The sequence below is a fragment of the Myxine glutinosa genome, chromosome 1, assembly GCF_964187855.1.
Source record: "Myxine glutinosa chromosome 1, kmMyxGlut1.1, whole genome shotgun sequence".
Lineage (NCBI taxonomy): Eukaryota > Metazoa > Chordata > Myxini > Myxiniformes > Myxinidae > Myxine > Myxine glutinosa.
Window position 1 is genome coordinate 441,858,626 of NC_136261.1, and position 15,378 is coordinate 441,874,003.

Consider the following 15,378-nt stretch of genomic DNA (forward strand, 5'->3'; position numbering starts at 1 on the left):
GTTCCCAAGCAGAACTGCAGTGCATAACCGATACAGGTCTTTACTACTGCATTTCTGAAAAATGTTTTGTCCCTCACTAATTTGGGGCAAGTCTCCATGACTAGGCTGTACCACTAAACCAGGAAAATGCCAGTCATTGGATGTCACCAAAACTTCCTGTGTCCATCTTAGTCCAAGTTGGAAGCTTTTCTTTACTATTTCCTTTAGTACTCTTCCGATTATTCTGTTTGACCATATTCCAGTCATATCAGCTATCTCTTGCACCGTCTTCCACCCCCAACCAGAATCATGGCGGAGGTCCAACACTTTGATTATGCCCGCTGTAATAAAGTGTTGATAAAAGTCTCGGCTTCTTGGAATTGCAGGAAACAGTGGGTTGTTAAAAAGGGGTTCTTCCACAAACATGCTTGTAGCATAGGTTTCTTGCTGGTGACTAGTCGAAAGGCTTTGTCAGGCATTCAGAAGGCTCTGATAGAATGATGGTAGATGAGATGTGTCGACATGTTGGAGTTGGACTAAGAAAAGTTCAAGGCCGTATCCGAGCCCGCTTGCTTTTCGCAGCACGTGATAGGCCAGAAGTCGGCTTGGCAGTCGTTCCTTGTACAGCAACTGCTGTATGGTACACAGCCAAAAAGCCATGATACGACTTTTTATGTCGATCAGTCCCTGGCCACCTTCAGACAAGGGGCTACATATGACATTTGGTAGTAACCAAAGGTGACCACTCCAAAAAAAATCCACGAGTAGCCCCTGCACTGCACTGCATAGTGCCCTGCACTAAAAAAGATTTAAACATTCAACAAGTGCTGGGATATCACTCTCCTTCTTAACAACCACACAGACATCATCTGCATAAGCCGATACAACTACTGAAGGACTCCCAGGGGATACAGTCACTCCTGAAATATTTTTCCTAAATAAAATTAGGAGTGATTCCATTACCAAGGAAAATAATAACCCAGAAACCGGGCATCCTTGTCTCACCCCTCTTTGAACCTGTACCGGAGAGCTGAGTTCGTTATTTATTTTAAATAAACTAAATATATTGTTGTACAACAAAGTCACGTAGGCCCTAAAATTGACACCAAAGCCACATGCTTCTAGCACACGATACAAAAAAACATGATCCACACTGTCAAAAGCCCTTTCCAGATCAAGGAATATTATCCCAAAATCTTTTTCCAAGCAATCACATTCCATTAAATCTCTAATCAAAAAAATATTATCATAAATAGATCTGTTTGGGATGCAGTAATTCTGATCATGGTGGACTAGATCACCGATTACCGTCTTCAACCGACTGGCCAACACTTTTGACAATATTTTGTAGTCCGTCCATAATAACGAGACCGGCCGCCAATTCTTTATCTGTCGTAGATCCCCAGTCTTTGGAATCAGCGACACCACTGCTCTTCTGAAGCTTAGTGGGAGTTCTCCAAGCACCAAGGATGATTCCAGGACATTCAATAATTCAGGGCCCAAAAGGTCCCAAAAAAGCCAAGAAAAATTCTGCCGGTAGGCCGTCAATCCCAGGAGCTTTCCCCGAGTCCATTTCACTTAGGGCCTGCGTTAGCTCAGGCAAAGTAATTGTTGAATCCAGGCCCAGGCACTGAGGCTCAGTTAGGGATGAAAGGTGAGAAGTTAAAAATTCCATGGTTTGCTCACAAACATTTTGTTTTGCATAAACTTTTGAAAAAAAACTCTCTAATGCACAACCTTACATCTCCAGGGTTGGCAACCATGTTTCCCCTAAAGTCTTGTACAGAGAAAAGGGTTTTGGGTGACTTATTTACAAAATCCATTTGGAAGAAAGATTTACTCGGGGTGTCTGATACCTTTAAATTGTTTATTCTTAATCTGATTAACAGGCCTGCTGCTTTCTCCTGAATCAGCTCTCTCAGTTGAGCCTTCTTTTCAACCAATAACCTGTGGTCTCTTCTGATATTATCTTTAGCCAGTTTACACTCTAACCGTATAATATCAGCTTCTAAACAAGCCATTGTTATATTTTTTACGTCAGTATCATTTGAAACAAACTGCTGACAAAACACTCTAATCTGAGCTTTTGTGTTATCCCACCATAATGCTAAGGAAGAGAAAGAGGGCTTTTTTGAAAGTTGGATGACCCAAAAAGCACGGAAGGCGTCTTTAAACAAAGCATCTTCGAGAAGACTGGTATTGAATTTCCAGTATGCACTTTTGCGTAAGGGTTGAGGGAAAAAGAGGCCCATGGTAACTAAATGATGATCAGAAAAAAGATGGAAAATTATTTGGAGAGATAACCGCATTCCTGAACTGTGAGTTTATGTACCAACGGTCAAGTCTAGCGAAGGTCATTCTCCCATTGGCACATCGTCCCCAAGTATACTCAGCTTTGTTGGGGTAATGCAGTCTCCATGCATCTAGCACACCCACTGCCGAAAAATAATTTAACAAATCAGTACTACCTTCGGGATGAGGTTCTGCTGTATTTCGGTCTATACTGGGTTTAAAGGTGCAATTAAAGTCACCCCCCATACAAATACAATTATTGAGATCTATCGACTGCATGTGTCGAATTAAAGATGAAAAGAAAGCTCTTCGTTCCACACTCTCACTTGGTGCATAAACGTTGAATAGTGTAAACCGAAAATTCTTAATGACCAGTTCCAATGAAATAAACCGGCCTTTAATCACCTCCTGGAAGAGGCATGACTCAGGTACTAGGCCTGGTCTGAGTAAAAAGGCTACACCAGCAGAAGAAGAAGACATGTTACTAAAAAAACATTGTCCTTTAAAGAGGCGACACCAGTCGTACTCCCCATTTTGAATTATATGGGTTTCCTGGAGTAAGAGTACATCAATTTTCTTGCGCTCAAATAAACTTTTCACCTGAACCTGGCGGTTTTGGCTTGCACCTCCGCCATTCATATTTAAGGTTCCAAAGGTGATTTTTTTCATGGTTTATCAAAAGGCGTGAGCGGTTGTTGGGAAATCTCGCTCCCTGCTTTTGTAACAGCCTTTCTAAGCCGATGAAACAGCGACCTTGTTAAATGAAATTCATCCGGCCTCCTAATTATGTCCTTTGCAGCCTGGATGAATGAAATTAAATCAGGAAAATGATCTTTTACAATCACATTTCGGTGTCGGTAGGTGTCATTCAGAAAAGAAATAACAAGTTGAGGGGCTATGGATAACTGATCTGATGAAGATTGAGACAACTCAGTCATCTCAACTTCATCCTCTGAATCTGACAAATCAGAAACAGCTCCGCCCGGGTCACATATATCAGTCTGCACAGTCCCCATTTTGATTCCAGCCAAGTCCGAAGATTTGCTGGAATGTTCTATGGTAGAGTCATCCTCACTCTGGTACCCGGGACATTCAGCAAGAGCTGAAATCTCGGCTTCACCCTCCTGCAGGGAGATGTTGACTGGCTCAGTTGACGAACCAGTGTCATGATTTAGATCTTGCAGTGGTAAAGAGGAGCTTGGGGCTGAGACATTCCCAATCCGCTCGGTCTCAGCAGGTAGTGAAGGTGGCGGCTCACTAATGAGCTCACCATCATCTTTAGTCTCACCATCTACTTTTTCTCCCAGGTTTTCGGTGCTGCCAGATAATGTTTCAGAATTAATTAATTCAGGTTCCTTCTCGCTGGTGTCAATACAGCTTGTGGACACCTGAGAAAGACGTTCCAGGGCGTCTGCACCCACACTCTCTTTATCCAACACTACCTTTTTCAAAGTAATGTTGGAGTTACAAGCACCAGGTGCTCTTCGTTTTTTAGTCACCACAATGGGATTTTCTTCCATCTCCTCACTGCACGTAGCATCTGCCACAACAGGTGGGTTATCTGGGGTTATTTCATTATTTACCGAATCAGCGGGGTTGTCATTTTCACTAAGACGAACAGGAGTATTATCCCTACTCCTCGAGTGCGAGGGAGCGGCGGTAGGAACCGTTCGGGTATTTCGGTTTACGTTGTTTCGTACGTTAGAGACCGGGGTGTTATCTCTTTTACAATCAGCGTCACTATGACCTGCTTCACCGCACCGTACACATGATACCTTCGGACAAAACCTTTTCACATCGCCAAAAGCTCCGCACTGAAAACATGTTAATGAGGCCGATGACGCATACATCTGGTACTCATGGTTGTTCACCTTTACCTTGAACGTGATGTTTAACCCCGTGTCATCGCCTCGATCCGGAAGCACCATATACACCTGCCGTCTGAAGCTCATCACTTGTTTAACACGTTCATCCTGAGACCGGAGCGGAATCATTGTGATTTTCGACACAGCTGTTCTGTATCGGGACAAAACGGACATCAGCTGGTTACAGGTTATAAATGGGGGTACGTTAGATATGACGACCCTCATCGATGGAGTGTCCATAGGCGACGCCAAGACAAAGAGACCTGTCTCTGTGGTTAAACCCGCACTAACAACATCGTGAACGAATTTTTCATCGGACACAAATACAACAACTTTTTGATTCATTCTCGATGCTGCTCGTACATTCTCACAACCGATTATTTTCCCCACCGACAAAACAATGTCCTCAGTGTAAGATCCTTCGGGTGGAACACACACAAATGCATGCTTCCTTGTTAAGTTGTCGAACGCCTCTAACCGAGAGCGTGCATTCGCCATCCCAGCGAATTAACACCCCCCACTTGTCCGAACCGGACAAGTAGGTACCAAACCGAAAGAAATCAAACTAGAATAAATAATAAACGTGCATTATAAGCACAAAAAAGGCTTACAAAGCGTCGTCGAAGCCGGTAGGCCACACCCAAAATGGGTCCGCTCTCAAACCTCTCTCTCTTGAAGAAAAAGGTGTAGAAAGGATGAAAACAAAATGCCAAAGTACACAGGATGGAAAGGAGAGGGAGGGGGGCAGGGGAGGGCAGGAGAGGAGGAAAACTCACAAAGAACTCACTACAACACAGAGCAGTTGCTCACAGCCGCCATGACGCCACGCCCACCACAAACGGCCTGCAGGGGGCGAGAGAGATAGAGAGAGAGAGAGATAGGGAGAGATAGAGATAGATAGATAGATAGATTATAGATATATATATATAGATATATAGATATATATATATACACAAACGCTGGCATCTGTACCTGTATTGTCAGCCCTTTACACTCTGAACAGATCACCAGGCACTCACGGCTTTGATATCCACATCAGGCACAGGACACAATCCACTCTGATTGTACTGGTGGTCGTACCGACTCCAGCAGTACAATTTTCAGCTTCAGTCCACACCTGGACGTCACAATACCATGGCGGACCACTTATCCAGATCAGTGATGGATGCTCACACTTGTTCTGAACCAGAAGGCACAGAGCAGGATCGAATACAACTGTTGCATGGACCCCGACATGATGTGGTATCCCTTCCGGAGCTCGAGCAGGCATTTAAGGAGGACTCTCCCCTCAGTACCCTGTGTTCCTATATTAGAGGGATGGCTGGCCAGAGTAGCAGACAAACTGATACCGTTTTCTCTGGTGAAAGACGAGCTGTCCTGTTGGAACGATTTTTGTGTGGTGTGAGAACGCCGCACAGTGGTGCCAAGTATGCTGCGAGCACAAGTGTTGAGTGTGGCTCAGGAGGGTCACTTGGGCGTGGTTAAGGTAAAGCAACGTTGCCGTGACCTGGTGTGGTGGCCCAGCATCGACTATGACATTGAAACATTGGTAAAGGATGGTACGGCTTGTTTAATCAGTGGCAAAGCTGGACACCCCATATCGCCTCCATTGCAGCCAGTTCTCTGGCTGTCACCCCAGGGAACGCCTACAACTAGACATTTGTGGAGAAATTTGTGGTGTCCCTCACCATCAGCGCTATCTGGTGGTCGCATACAATTTACATTCAAAGTGGCTTGAGGTTGTTCCTGTGGGATCAGTTACCTCCCAGAACATTATCCACATCCTGGACACACTGATAGCTCGTTGTGGGATGCCACAGGTCATTACCACCGATAATGGCCTATGGTTCATTTCAGCTGAGTTCACCACGTCTTAGCGTCAATGGAATTAAACATACCCGCATGGCCGTGTACCACCCACAGGCCAATGGAGGGGTGGAAAGGTTTAACCAAACCCTCAAGAATGGAATTCGAGCACACCTAGCTCAAGGTTGTGCGTTTAAAACAGCCCTTCGAAAGACCCTCATGCACTACAGGGCAATTAAGCACACCACCACAGGTGCCTCACCAGCAATGTTAATGACATAATGTGAGTTATTGCTGCCGATGCACAGGCTTCGACCCACGGGGTCTTGCTTTCCCTCACCTACTGCCAGCATTGCCGTACAGCTGAGCCAGCAGCACATGAAGCAACACTTTGACGGAGTGCACAGATCAAGGCTACATGCGATGCAGGTTCATGATTGGGCCAGAGTTAAATATCCTCATCGGAAAAAAATGTGCAATCATTCTGGTCCTCCACACCTCGTGTGAGCCGACAGCTTGGACCAGTGAATTTCCAGCTTCAGGATGGGTCTCGGTGGCACGCCAGCAGACGAGGTTAAGTGGCTGCCCCTGTGACCCAGCCTTCCAGCAAGGTGGGAGTTGGTATGTGCCCCACCAATACAGGTGATACGGCTGATATAGAAAAAGGGCTTGAACCTGTGGGGGCACTGCAACGACCTCAGAAAGCCCGCCAGCACCCCAGTCGTTTTCAGGATTTTGTGACCTCATTCCATACCTGCACTTTGTTGGAGAGGGGAGAAAATGTTGTGTTCTTTCTCACGTGCTTGATTATTTCCGAGTTTGTGGTTGTTGTTGTTGTTGTTGGTGAATTTCCGTATTTTTACGGATTGCTGGGAGGGGATGATGATTTAAGCGGAAGGGGATTGTGGGAGAGATGGCCGGGGACGCCATCTTGATGGTGTCCGAGATATGCTGGTGTATCCGCGCCTCAAATAAATGCTCTTGTTCATAATGATCAGTACCATTGTTTAGTATTTATTGAGTGACACAGCATGACTCAAGTGTGTGAATGGAGTGAGATTGACTGTGGTGTGGATCGTGTGAAGAAATGGTGTGCGCGAGATTGTGAGATGGCCAATGTGTGTAAGTTGTGTGCGCTTGTTTCCGAGGCAGCTTGTAAGCGTGCATGGTTTGGGGATGTACGACGGTGCGAGAGTGGGTGTGGTGAAAGACACGTGGCTGCGTGTATGCGTGTGATGTCTGTAGAGTTTCTGGAGCATGACAGTGGATGTGGAGAACACGTAGGAAATCTGCCGAATGTCAATGCCAAAAATTAAATTAATAGGCAGGCTAAGGATGTGCCGCCAAACTTTCCCACAGAGGGAGGCTTACAAGGGATAGAATATTGAGTGTGGAAGTGGCTGAAAAGCTGGGACGCCAGATAAATCGCTGCTGTTTGAACGTGCTGGGCACCCGAAGAGAAGCTGCCTGCCTGTTCATGCCATGAAAGGATCACCTGCCGAGATTAATTGTGTTGCCAGGTTTGGCGGTCTCAGTCCATGTCAGTCGTTGCTTAACATCCCATGCGGCTGTGACGCTATCCACAGTACGGCGGCTATTCAGGTCCAGAGGTCGGAGAGAGTCTGAGAAGTCCCACTCGTGAAGCACGCCAAACCTTATGTCTGCAACAATATTTTCACTTTGTCTGCCTACTTGGCATTCAAACAAAATTGAAAATCATTGCAAACCGGAAAAGTACTGTTCATAATGACATCATAAAGGATACAAAGCACAGGCACAAATAACCAATGTAATGTATTAGAGTGATGCAATACACACTGTGCAACGCAAGTAAATTCCAGAATATTTTTTAAATGAATTTTACAATCTTCATTTTATTTAGATTGAATTAAATACTTGAACACTGTCGAACACAAATCGTCTTCTTGTTACTTCCGCTATGCTCCAATTTAGTGATACTTGGACATGTTAAATAGGGGGGTGAACAAGGGTGATGTATAAGACTGCTTCAATGCCGCTTAATATCCGGAATATTTCTTCTTAACAATCTTTAATTTCATTATTATATTCAAATTGAAGTGGACATTCAATGACGTAACATGTTCTATGAGCTGTCCAGAAGTCCTCAATCTCATTTCTCTGCAAAAGACTGACACTGATTTGTACACAGGTGATGCCTATGTTGTAAATATGGAAGGCAGACAACACAACAACGATTCATCTGTAACAGAAGATTCAAAATGTTCTTCTGCAAAGGAAGGTTCAGATGATATTCACATGACAAACGGAAGTGCTTCGCGTTTTGCAACTGGTGAGTGAAAATGTAAAACATTAACATATATATTTTATAATTAACATATACTGTACAAAATATATAATTTTTGGAAAAGATTTAAATATTTTGTTTTTGACCAAAAAAAAGGAAATGTGTTCTTGTTTTCTGTAGAACAATCCAGAAGGAATATGGGACCAAAAAGGTCCAGTCGCAGCTTGACAGTGAAGAAGAAGCCTTTTCTGAAGAAGCAATCACGAGATCAAGACTCATTTCGTATAAAATGCAAGTGCATGTCTGGTCCTCGCAACACCAAGATTAACTTTAAATTAAACAAACACAAAAAGGCTCTGGAAAGGCAAAAACGTTACAAGTGTAATGTGTGCAGAATGGATTTTACTTCAACGAGTAACATCAAAATGCACATGAGGATCCACACTGGAAAACGCCCCCACAAGTGCTCTGCCTGTGATAAAGGTTTCTCTCGAAAAGGTAATTTGAAAGAACATATGAGGATCCATACAGGAGAGCAACCTCACAAATGCTCGATATGTGATAAAGTTTTCTCTCGTAGCAACAGTTTGAAATCACATATAAAGATCCATACAGGAGAGCAACCTCACAAATGCTCGATATGTGATAATGGTTTCTCTCGAAAAGACAGTTTGAAATTACATATGAGGATCCATACAGGAGAGCGACCGCACAAATGCTCGATATGCGATAAAAGTTTCTCTCGAAAATACAGCTTACAATCACATATGATGATCCATACAAGAGAGAATCCCCACAAATGCTCGATATGTGATAAAGGTTTCTCTCGAAAATACAGTTTACAATTACATATGATGATCCATACAAGAGAGCATCCCCACAAATGTTCGATATGTGATAATGGTTTCTCTCAAAACAGCCATTTGAAATTACATATGAGGATCCATACAGGAGAGCGACCACACAAATGCTCGATATGCGATAAAGGTTTCTCTCGAAAATACAGTTTACAATCACATATGATGATCCATACAAGAGACAATCCCCACAAATGCTCGATATGTGATAAAGGTTTCTCTCAAAAAGGCAGTTTTAAATTACATATGAGGATCCATACAGGAGAGCGACCTTACAAATGCTCGATATGTGATAAAGGTTTCTCTCAAAAAGGCAGTTTTAAATTACATATGAGGATCCATACAGGAGGGCGATCTTACAAATGCTCGATATGTGATAAAGGTTTCTCTCAAAAAGGTCATTTGAAATTACATATGAGGATCCATACAGGAGAGCGACCTTACAGATGCTCGATATGTGATAAAGGTTTCTCTCAAAAAGGCAGTTTTAAATTACATATGAGGATCCATACAGGAGAGCGACCTTACAAATGCTCGATATGTGACAAAGGTTTCTCTCGAAAAGATAATTTGAAATTACATATGAGGATCCATGCAGGAGAGCGACTGCACAAATGCTCGATATGTGATAAAGGTTTCTCCCAAAAAGGCAGTTTGAGATCACATGTGAAGATCCATACAGGAGAGCTGAAATCTGAAATACCAGGATATGGAAAATGAGGTAAAGAGGATTTAAAAAATGACAGCTTCAAAAAATGTTCAATTTATTAATCTGGTTCTCCATATTCCCATAATAGAGAATTATTGAAAAATTGATGCCATAACCCCAAATGGTAACAGAACTTAATCTCTCAATCTGATCTTGGATCTCATTGTGCTTCTTTCAGGGTTTTTCTTTGGTTGCCAGGTTGTAATTCCTGTTTGTGCACTTGCCATGTATCCAGCCAAGTTGCATTTGAGGTTTTTGATTGTGACGAGTGTTTCGGAATTTTGTTTTCTGTCTGATTTGGTTGTTTTTCTTGTCCCTTTTTGGTTATGCCCAGATGGCATCTTTCCATGGCAGTTTGGACATCATTTGTTGCTCTATCTTTGCTGTAGTCCGTGTTTGATTGACATGTGTGATGTGCGGAGAACACCCTTGTTGTAAAATTGTTAATCAGAAGAAGTCTCCTGCCTATGTTTTTCATGAAGCTTAAATTTGTGAAGGGTTTTGCAATAAAGAGAGGTCCCAAAAGCACAAATGAACTGTCTGTGTTATTGGGAATTCTCGGGAAGATACCCGTCAATGAAGGGGGTTCGTAGATGTCTGACCTGAAGTGAGAAATTAACTTTGGAGTGTGTATTGGTAGAAACAAGAATTCAATGTAAATATTCAATGAGCATATGTCGCAATGGGTGGAGCTGGTAACCTCGACAACCTCATTCCATTCCATCAGTGAAGATTTCCAATCCGTGCTTGTTGTACCTCCGAAGTACTGCTTGAGGGGTGTAGGATGTCTAAGGGGTGGAAAGGGTTTAAAAGAGTGAATGTGAAGTCAATAAATTACCTAGGGTTCGTAAATAGATTAAGTGGGGAGTGCACCACGGAAATAATGGGCCAAATGATGTCCTTATGACTGTTTAAAACCCCGATTCAGGTGCATTGTTGTAAAACGTTTCATTGTGGAAGGTTTCGTTGTGATTAACCTTGGGAGCTCAAAGCAGTAAGGTCACAAACAAACTGAAAAACTCACCTTAATGTGAGTGAGGTAGATGTTGGAGGTTTACCCGTTGGCATGTGGTGGCTTGTAGATGGTGGCACATGGGTTTGTGGCGGGCATTGTGTATGAGGATCTACCCTCGTTCATGATGATGTATTTTGTGTGTATATTTGAAGGTGAATGTTTTGTAAAGTTAGCTAAGTGGTCACCTTTTTTCTACAAACAACTTTTTTTTACCCTTGAGAGTGATTTTTTTTTGTACACTGAATCGAGGCTCATGAAACAGCTAACATTTATTTCACAAACAAATCAACCAGACAAACAAAATATACAAAAAGAGGGAGCGGAAGACAAGATGGGGAGAGAAGGGGAAGCACACAACCACAACATTTGAAAGCAGGGAGAAGTGTGGGAGGGAGAGGGCTTGGGGGCAGGAGGCGTGGGAAGGGGGGGGGGAGGTGGGAGAATAAAACACAAGGGGACCGAAATTAGCGGGGGTAGAAAAGATCAAGGTTTTGGATGGGGGAGGATAAGAGATGGTGGTGAACAGCTGTTTTAAAGACCTGGAGGGTGGAGTGGGATTGAAGAGAGTGAGGGAGTTGTTAGATGAGCACTCGAGTGATGTTGTTAGATGAGCAATAAAATTACTCTTAAATCGATGTGTTGGTTGTGTTTGTACTATTTTTGGTTTTTGAATGATCAGCGCAATTGAGAGGTCACATGACTCCTTTAGCAATCATGTTAAAGGGTTAAATGAAGAGTTCTTTTTCACATCTGAGTTACCAGTCCTGTGTCTCGCGGATGAGAGATTAGAATTAAATCGAGATGACATATATCTATCTGCACACCACAAACTTAATTAAAACAATATCTGACATGTACATTGTTTTCAAGTGACTTTATTCCACAGCATAAGTGAAGTAAAACTCATGTTACCAACATCACACTATCTGCCATGTAAATTATCTAAGAATAACTTTATTTCATATACGTTACTGGTAGTTACAATAATTATACATAAACTCAAGCATTTTTTTTGTTGGTGTTGAGATAGTTTCTTTGTCGACTACGTTGGTCGTTATTCAACCTTCTTGGGGCAAAATATAGAAATCTCTTGGCGATCTTACATTCGATTTTAGAACATGCAACATACACATGACCATGTGAAAAGCAGGATAACTTCAGATGGAGGCCTGCAACTGTAAGGGTCTGTCCTTGTGCTTTACTTATAGATTGAAAAACAAACTTTTATTGGAAGTTGAAATCTCTTAAACAGAAATGGATAATCTGATGGGATCATGGGAATTCTTGGTATGAATACTTCTTCACCCTTATATTTATTTCCCTGTTGTTATTGTGGCCTCCAAGACATGTAGCAGCATCTTCTTTATTACCAATCTTGTCGCATTGCATAATCTTGGTGCATCGAGATTTTTCAATTGAATGATTGGAATCCCAACTTTCAAGAATAAAATATGGTGTGGCATTCCTGGTGGTATCAGACTTGAGAAACTCTTTGAAACTTGATACAGAATATTGTGAAGCATCATCATCATTTGGTACAGTGTCTATTTATGTGACACTTCTTTTCCTGGAATTTATTTTATCAATTGTCTATTGATCTTTTCTACATCAGAATTCTTGGGACCGAAGATTACCCTTCCACAAAACCAATCAATGTCTTGTAATATTGCTTAATCGTTGGGAAGACATTACTGTTAAGTTCGTCTTCATCTTTTACAATAATTCCACATCCATTTGGGATTGTAATTTGGTTGGAATTGTGAGCTCGTGGAATATTGCCATCTCCAATATCAAGGAGTAATTTGGCAAAATTGCCAACTTCCTCATCCTCTGAAAGATGAACTCTCATATTCACTGTCAATGTAAATGACACAACTTTACCCCAAGAAGGAGATGCCTTCACACTTCCTTGATTTTCATCTGCTTCAATTCCTCTTGCTACAATGGGGCGAATTTGTCAGAAATCCCCAGAAAGAATCAGTGGAGTTCCCCCCATAACATGACTACTTTTCTTTAAGTATTGGAGTGTATTATCTCATGCCTCAAGACTTTTTTTGTGTGTGACATAGTGCACTCGTCCCGGATGATAACATTGGATCTCTCAAGACATTGCCCTTTGCAGAGCCTTTGTCAATATTGCACGTTGGTGTCTCCTCATTTTGAGTGTTGAGTGATAGTTTGAATGTGGAATAAGCTGTCCTACCACCAGAAAAGAGAGTAGATGCAATTCCTGAAGATCCTAGCAACAATTCCTGAAGATCCTGAAGATCCTAGCTCGGAAACAGATCCTAGCAACTACAGACCAATCAGCCTTCTCCCAATTATCAGCAAAGTCATGGAATCCATCATTGCTTCGGATATGAAATCTTTCCTCTTCTCCAATCGCTTGATCTCTGATCATCAATTTGGTTTCAGACCAGGTCACTCTACTCTGGACATGCTGCTTCTGCTGTCTCAACAATGGATGGAGGTCCTCAATGCCAAAAAGGAAATTAGAGCTGTCTCCCTCGACATATCACATGCCTTCGATACGGACTGGCACCCCGCTCTGCTCACCAAACTCTCCTCCTTTGGTATCCATGGAAATCTCCACGCATGGCTGGCGGACTTCCTCTATAGTCGTAGTCAACGTGTGGCCCTGAATGGTTTTCTCTCATCTCCTCTTCCTGTTCAGGCTGGAGTTCCCCAAGGCAGTGTTCTGGGCCCTGTGTTTTTTCTGGTCTTCATCAACGATCTCTCTGACTCTCTTGAAAATCCTCTTTATCTCTTTGCTGATGACTCCACTCTCTGCCGCTCCATTCCTCATCCCTCAGATCGGCAGTCTGCAGCCTCCTCACTCTCTGCAGACCTGGACAAAATCACAGACTGGGCAAACAAGTGGAACATGTCTTTCAATCCTGACAAATCTCACACTCTTACGATGTCTCTCAGAAAAGACCGACTGGACAACCCTCCCATCTACTTTCTGAATAATCCTCTCCAAGAAGTTCTGTCACTCAAGCTTTTGGGTCTCACTATCTGCCATGATCTTTCCTGGGAAAACCACATTTCCAAGCTGGCCTCCAAAGCCAGTCGCCGACTGGGCATCCTCCTTCATGCGAAGTCCTTCCTTGGCACACCTGAGCTCCTCACCACATACAAGGCTTTCATCCACAGCTCAATGGAGTACTGCTCTCCCCTCTGGGCTGGTGCTCCTGCCTCACACCTAGCTCGTCTTCATGCTGTTGAAACCAAAGCGTTCAGAATCATTGGAATCTCCTGCGATGATGCTATCTCCGAGGGCCTTTCACTTACTCACCACAGGCAGGTTGGTGGTCTTTCCGTCTTCTTCCGACTCCTCTCCGGCCTTGCTCCCCCAGCTCTCTCTGGGCTCTGTCCCCCAAATATTCCTACAGGTCGCACAAGATCAGCCTGCATCCCTCTTATGGTTAAACTGCCAAAATCAAGACTCTCTGCTCACCTTCACTCCTTCATTCCTCTTTTCTCCCGCCTCTGGAACAAACTCCCTCACTCTCTTCAATCCCACTCCTCCCTCCAGGTCTTTAAAACGGCTGTTCACCACCATCTCTTATCTTCCCCAATCCAAAACCTTGATCTTTTCTACCCCCGCTAATTTCACCCCAAATCCACTTTTTTAGGTGATTTTTGACTTATTTCCTGAAAGTCCTGGGTGGCCTTACGTTTTGTACCTATCCTGCCTCCCTCCAGGCCCTCTCCCTCCCACACATCTCCCGATGTCTCTGCTCTCAAATGTTGTGTTTGTGTGCTTCCTCCCCATCTTGTCGACCGCTCCCCTTTTTGTATAGTTTGTTTGCTTGTTTGTCTGATTTGTTTGTTTGATAAATGTTAGCTCTTTCACGAGCCTCGACTCTGTATCCAAAAATTTTTTTTTTTTAAATGCAACTGCCAGTGCAATATGCGCCTGTGATCTTACCTTTGCTCGGATTAACGTTAAAATGAAAGTTTTACCTGTACCATCAGGTGCATCTATGAAAAGCAGTCATCCTTCATTACCATCAATAACCTCCATGATTTTCCTTTTCATGGATGCTTGGCTATGCAAACGCTTTCAAGTTCTTATTTCTCATAATGTATCTCCTTTAACAGTTCTCTCGTTAATTCACATGTTGTTATATTAGGTATTTGAAGTCCATAATGATTCAGATCATGTCCTCTGAAATCCATAACTTCGTCTTCAATCATCATGAGGGCTTCATTGAAAATTTCATTACCATAAGTCATTTCTAAATCATGAGATTCTCTTTGAATTCTGTGTAAGATATCCTCAGACAGGCTCTCTTTATGAAAATTCCGTAGTTGTTGGGGTTCAGTTCGGGCACACTGTGTTATGAGAATGGCAAATAAATGTCGCAGTCGTCCAGGAGAGCGACTAATCGCAGCTTCTTCAAGAGTTTTTTTCCGGTGTAGGTCATCTTCCAGTAAGCGATGTAATAAACAGGCCTCCTTGAAGGTATCACAAATCCTATCCCTGTATGTCTTCAAATCCTCAAAGACTTTGGACCATGAACAGTTTGAAGTAGCAGACTCACATAGAAGTCTTCACCCATGTTTGGATGTATTGTGTGCAC

General features: G+C 43.0%; 2 protein-coding genes across 5 annotated transcripts in view; one reads left to right on the top strand and one right to left on the bottom strand.

Moving 5' to 3' along the window:
* The window catches only part of LOC137417887 (uncharacterized), a 71,884-nt gene extending 61,336 nt beyond the window's left edge, over positions 1-10,548 (top strand). The window contains exons 4-5 of one of the 2 annotated variants that reach the window (XM_078770773.1): positions 8,113-8,253; positions 8,389-10,546. In XM_078770773.1, coding sequence (XP_078626899.1) covers positions 8,113-8,253; positions 8,389-9,785 — 1,538 coding nt within the window. In that variant the 3' untranslated portion in view covers positions 9,786-10,546. Of the gene's footprint in view, positions 1-8,112; positions 8,254-8,388 lie in introns of both variants that reach the window. The other variant, XM_078770772.1, reaches the window with a different exon arrangement.
* LOC137418230 (E3 ubiquitin/ISG15 ligase TRIM25-like) overlaps positions 1-15,378 on the bottom strand; it is a 1,962,167-nt gene that overhangs the window by 497,359 nt on the left and 1,449,430 nt on the right. The window lies entirely within an intron of this gene.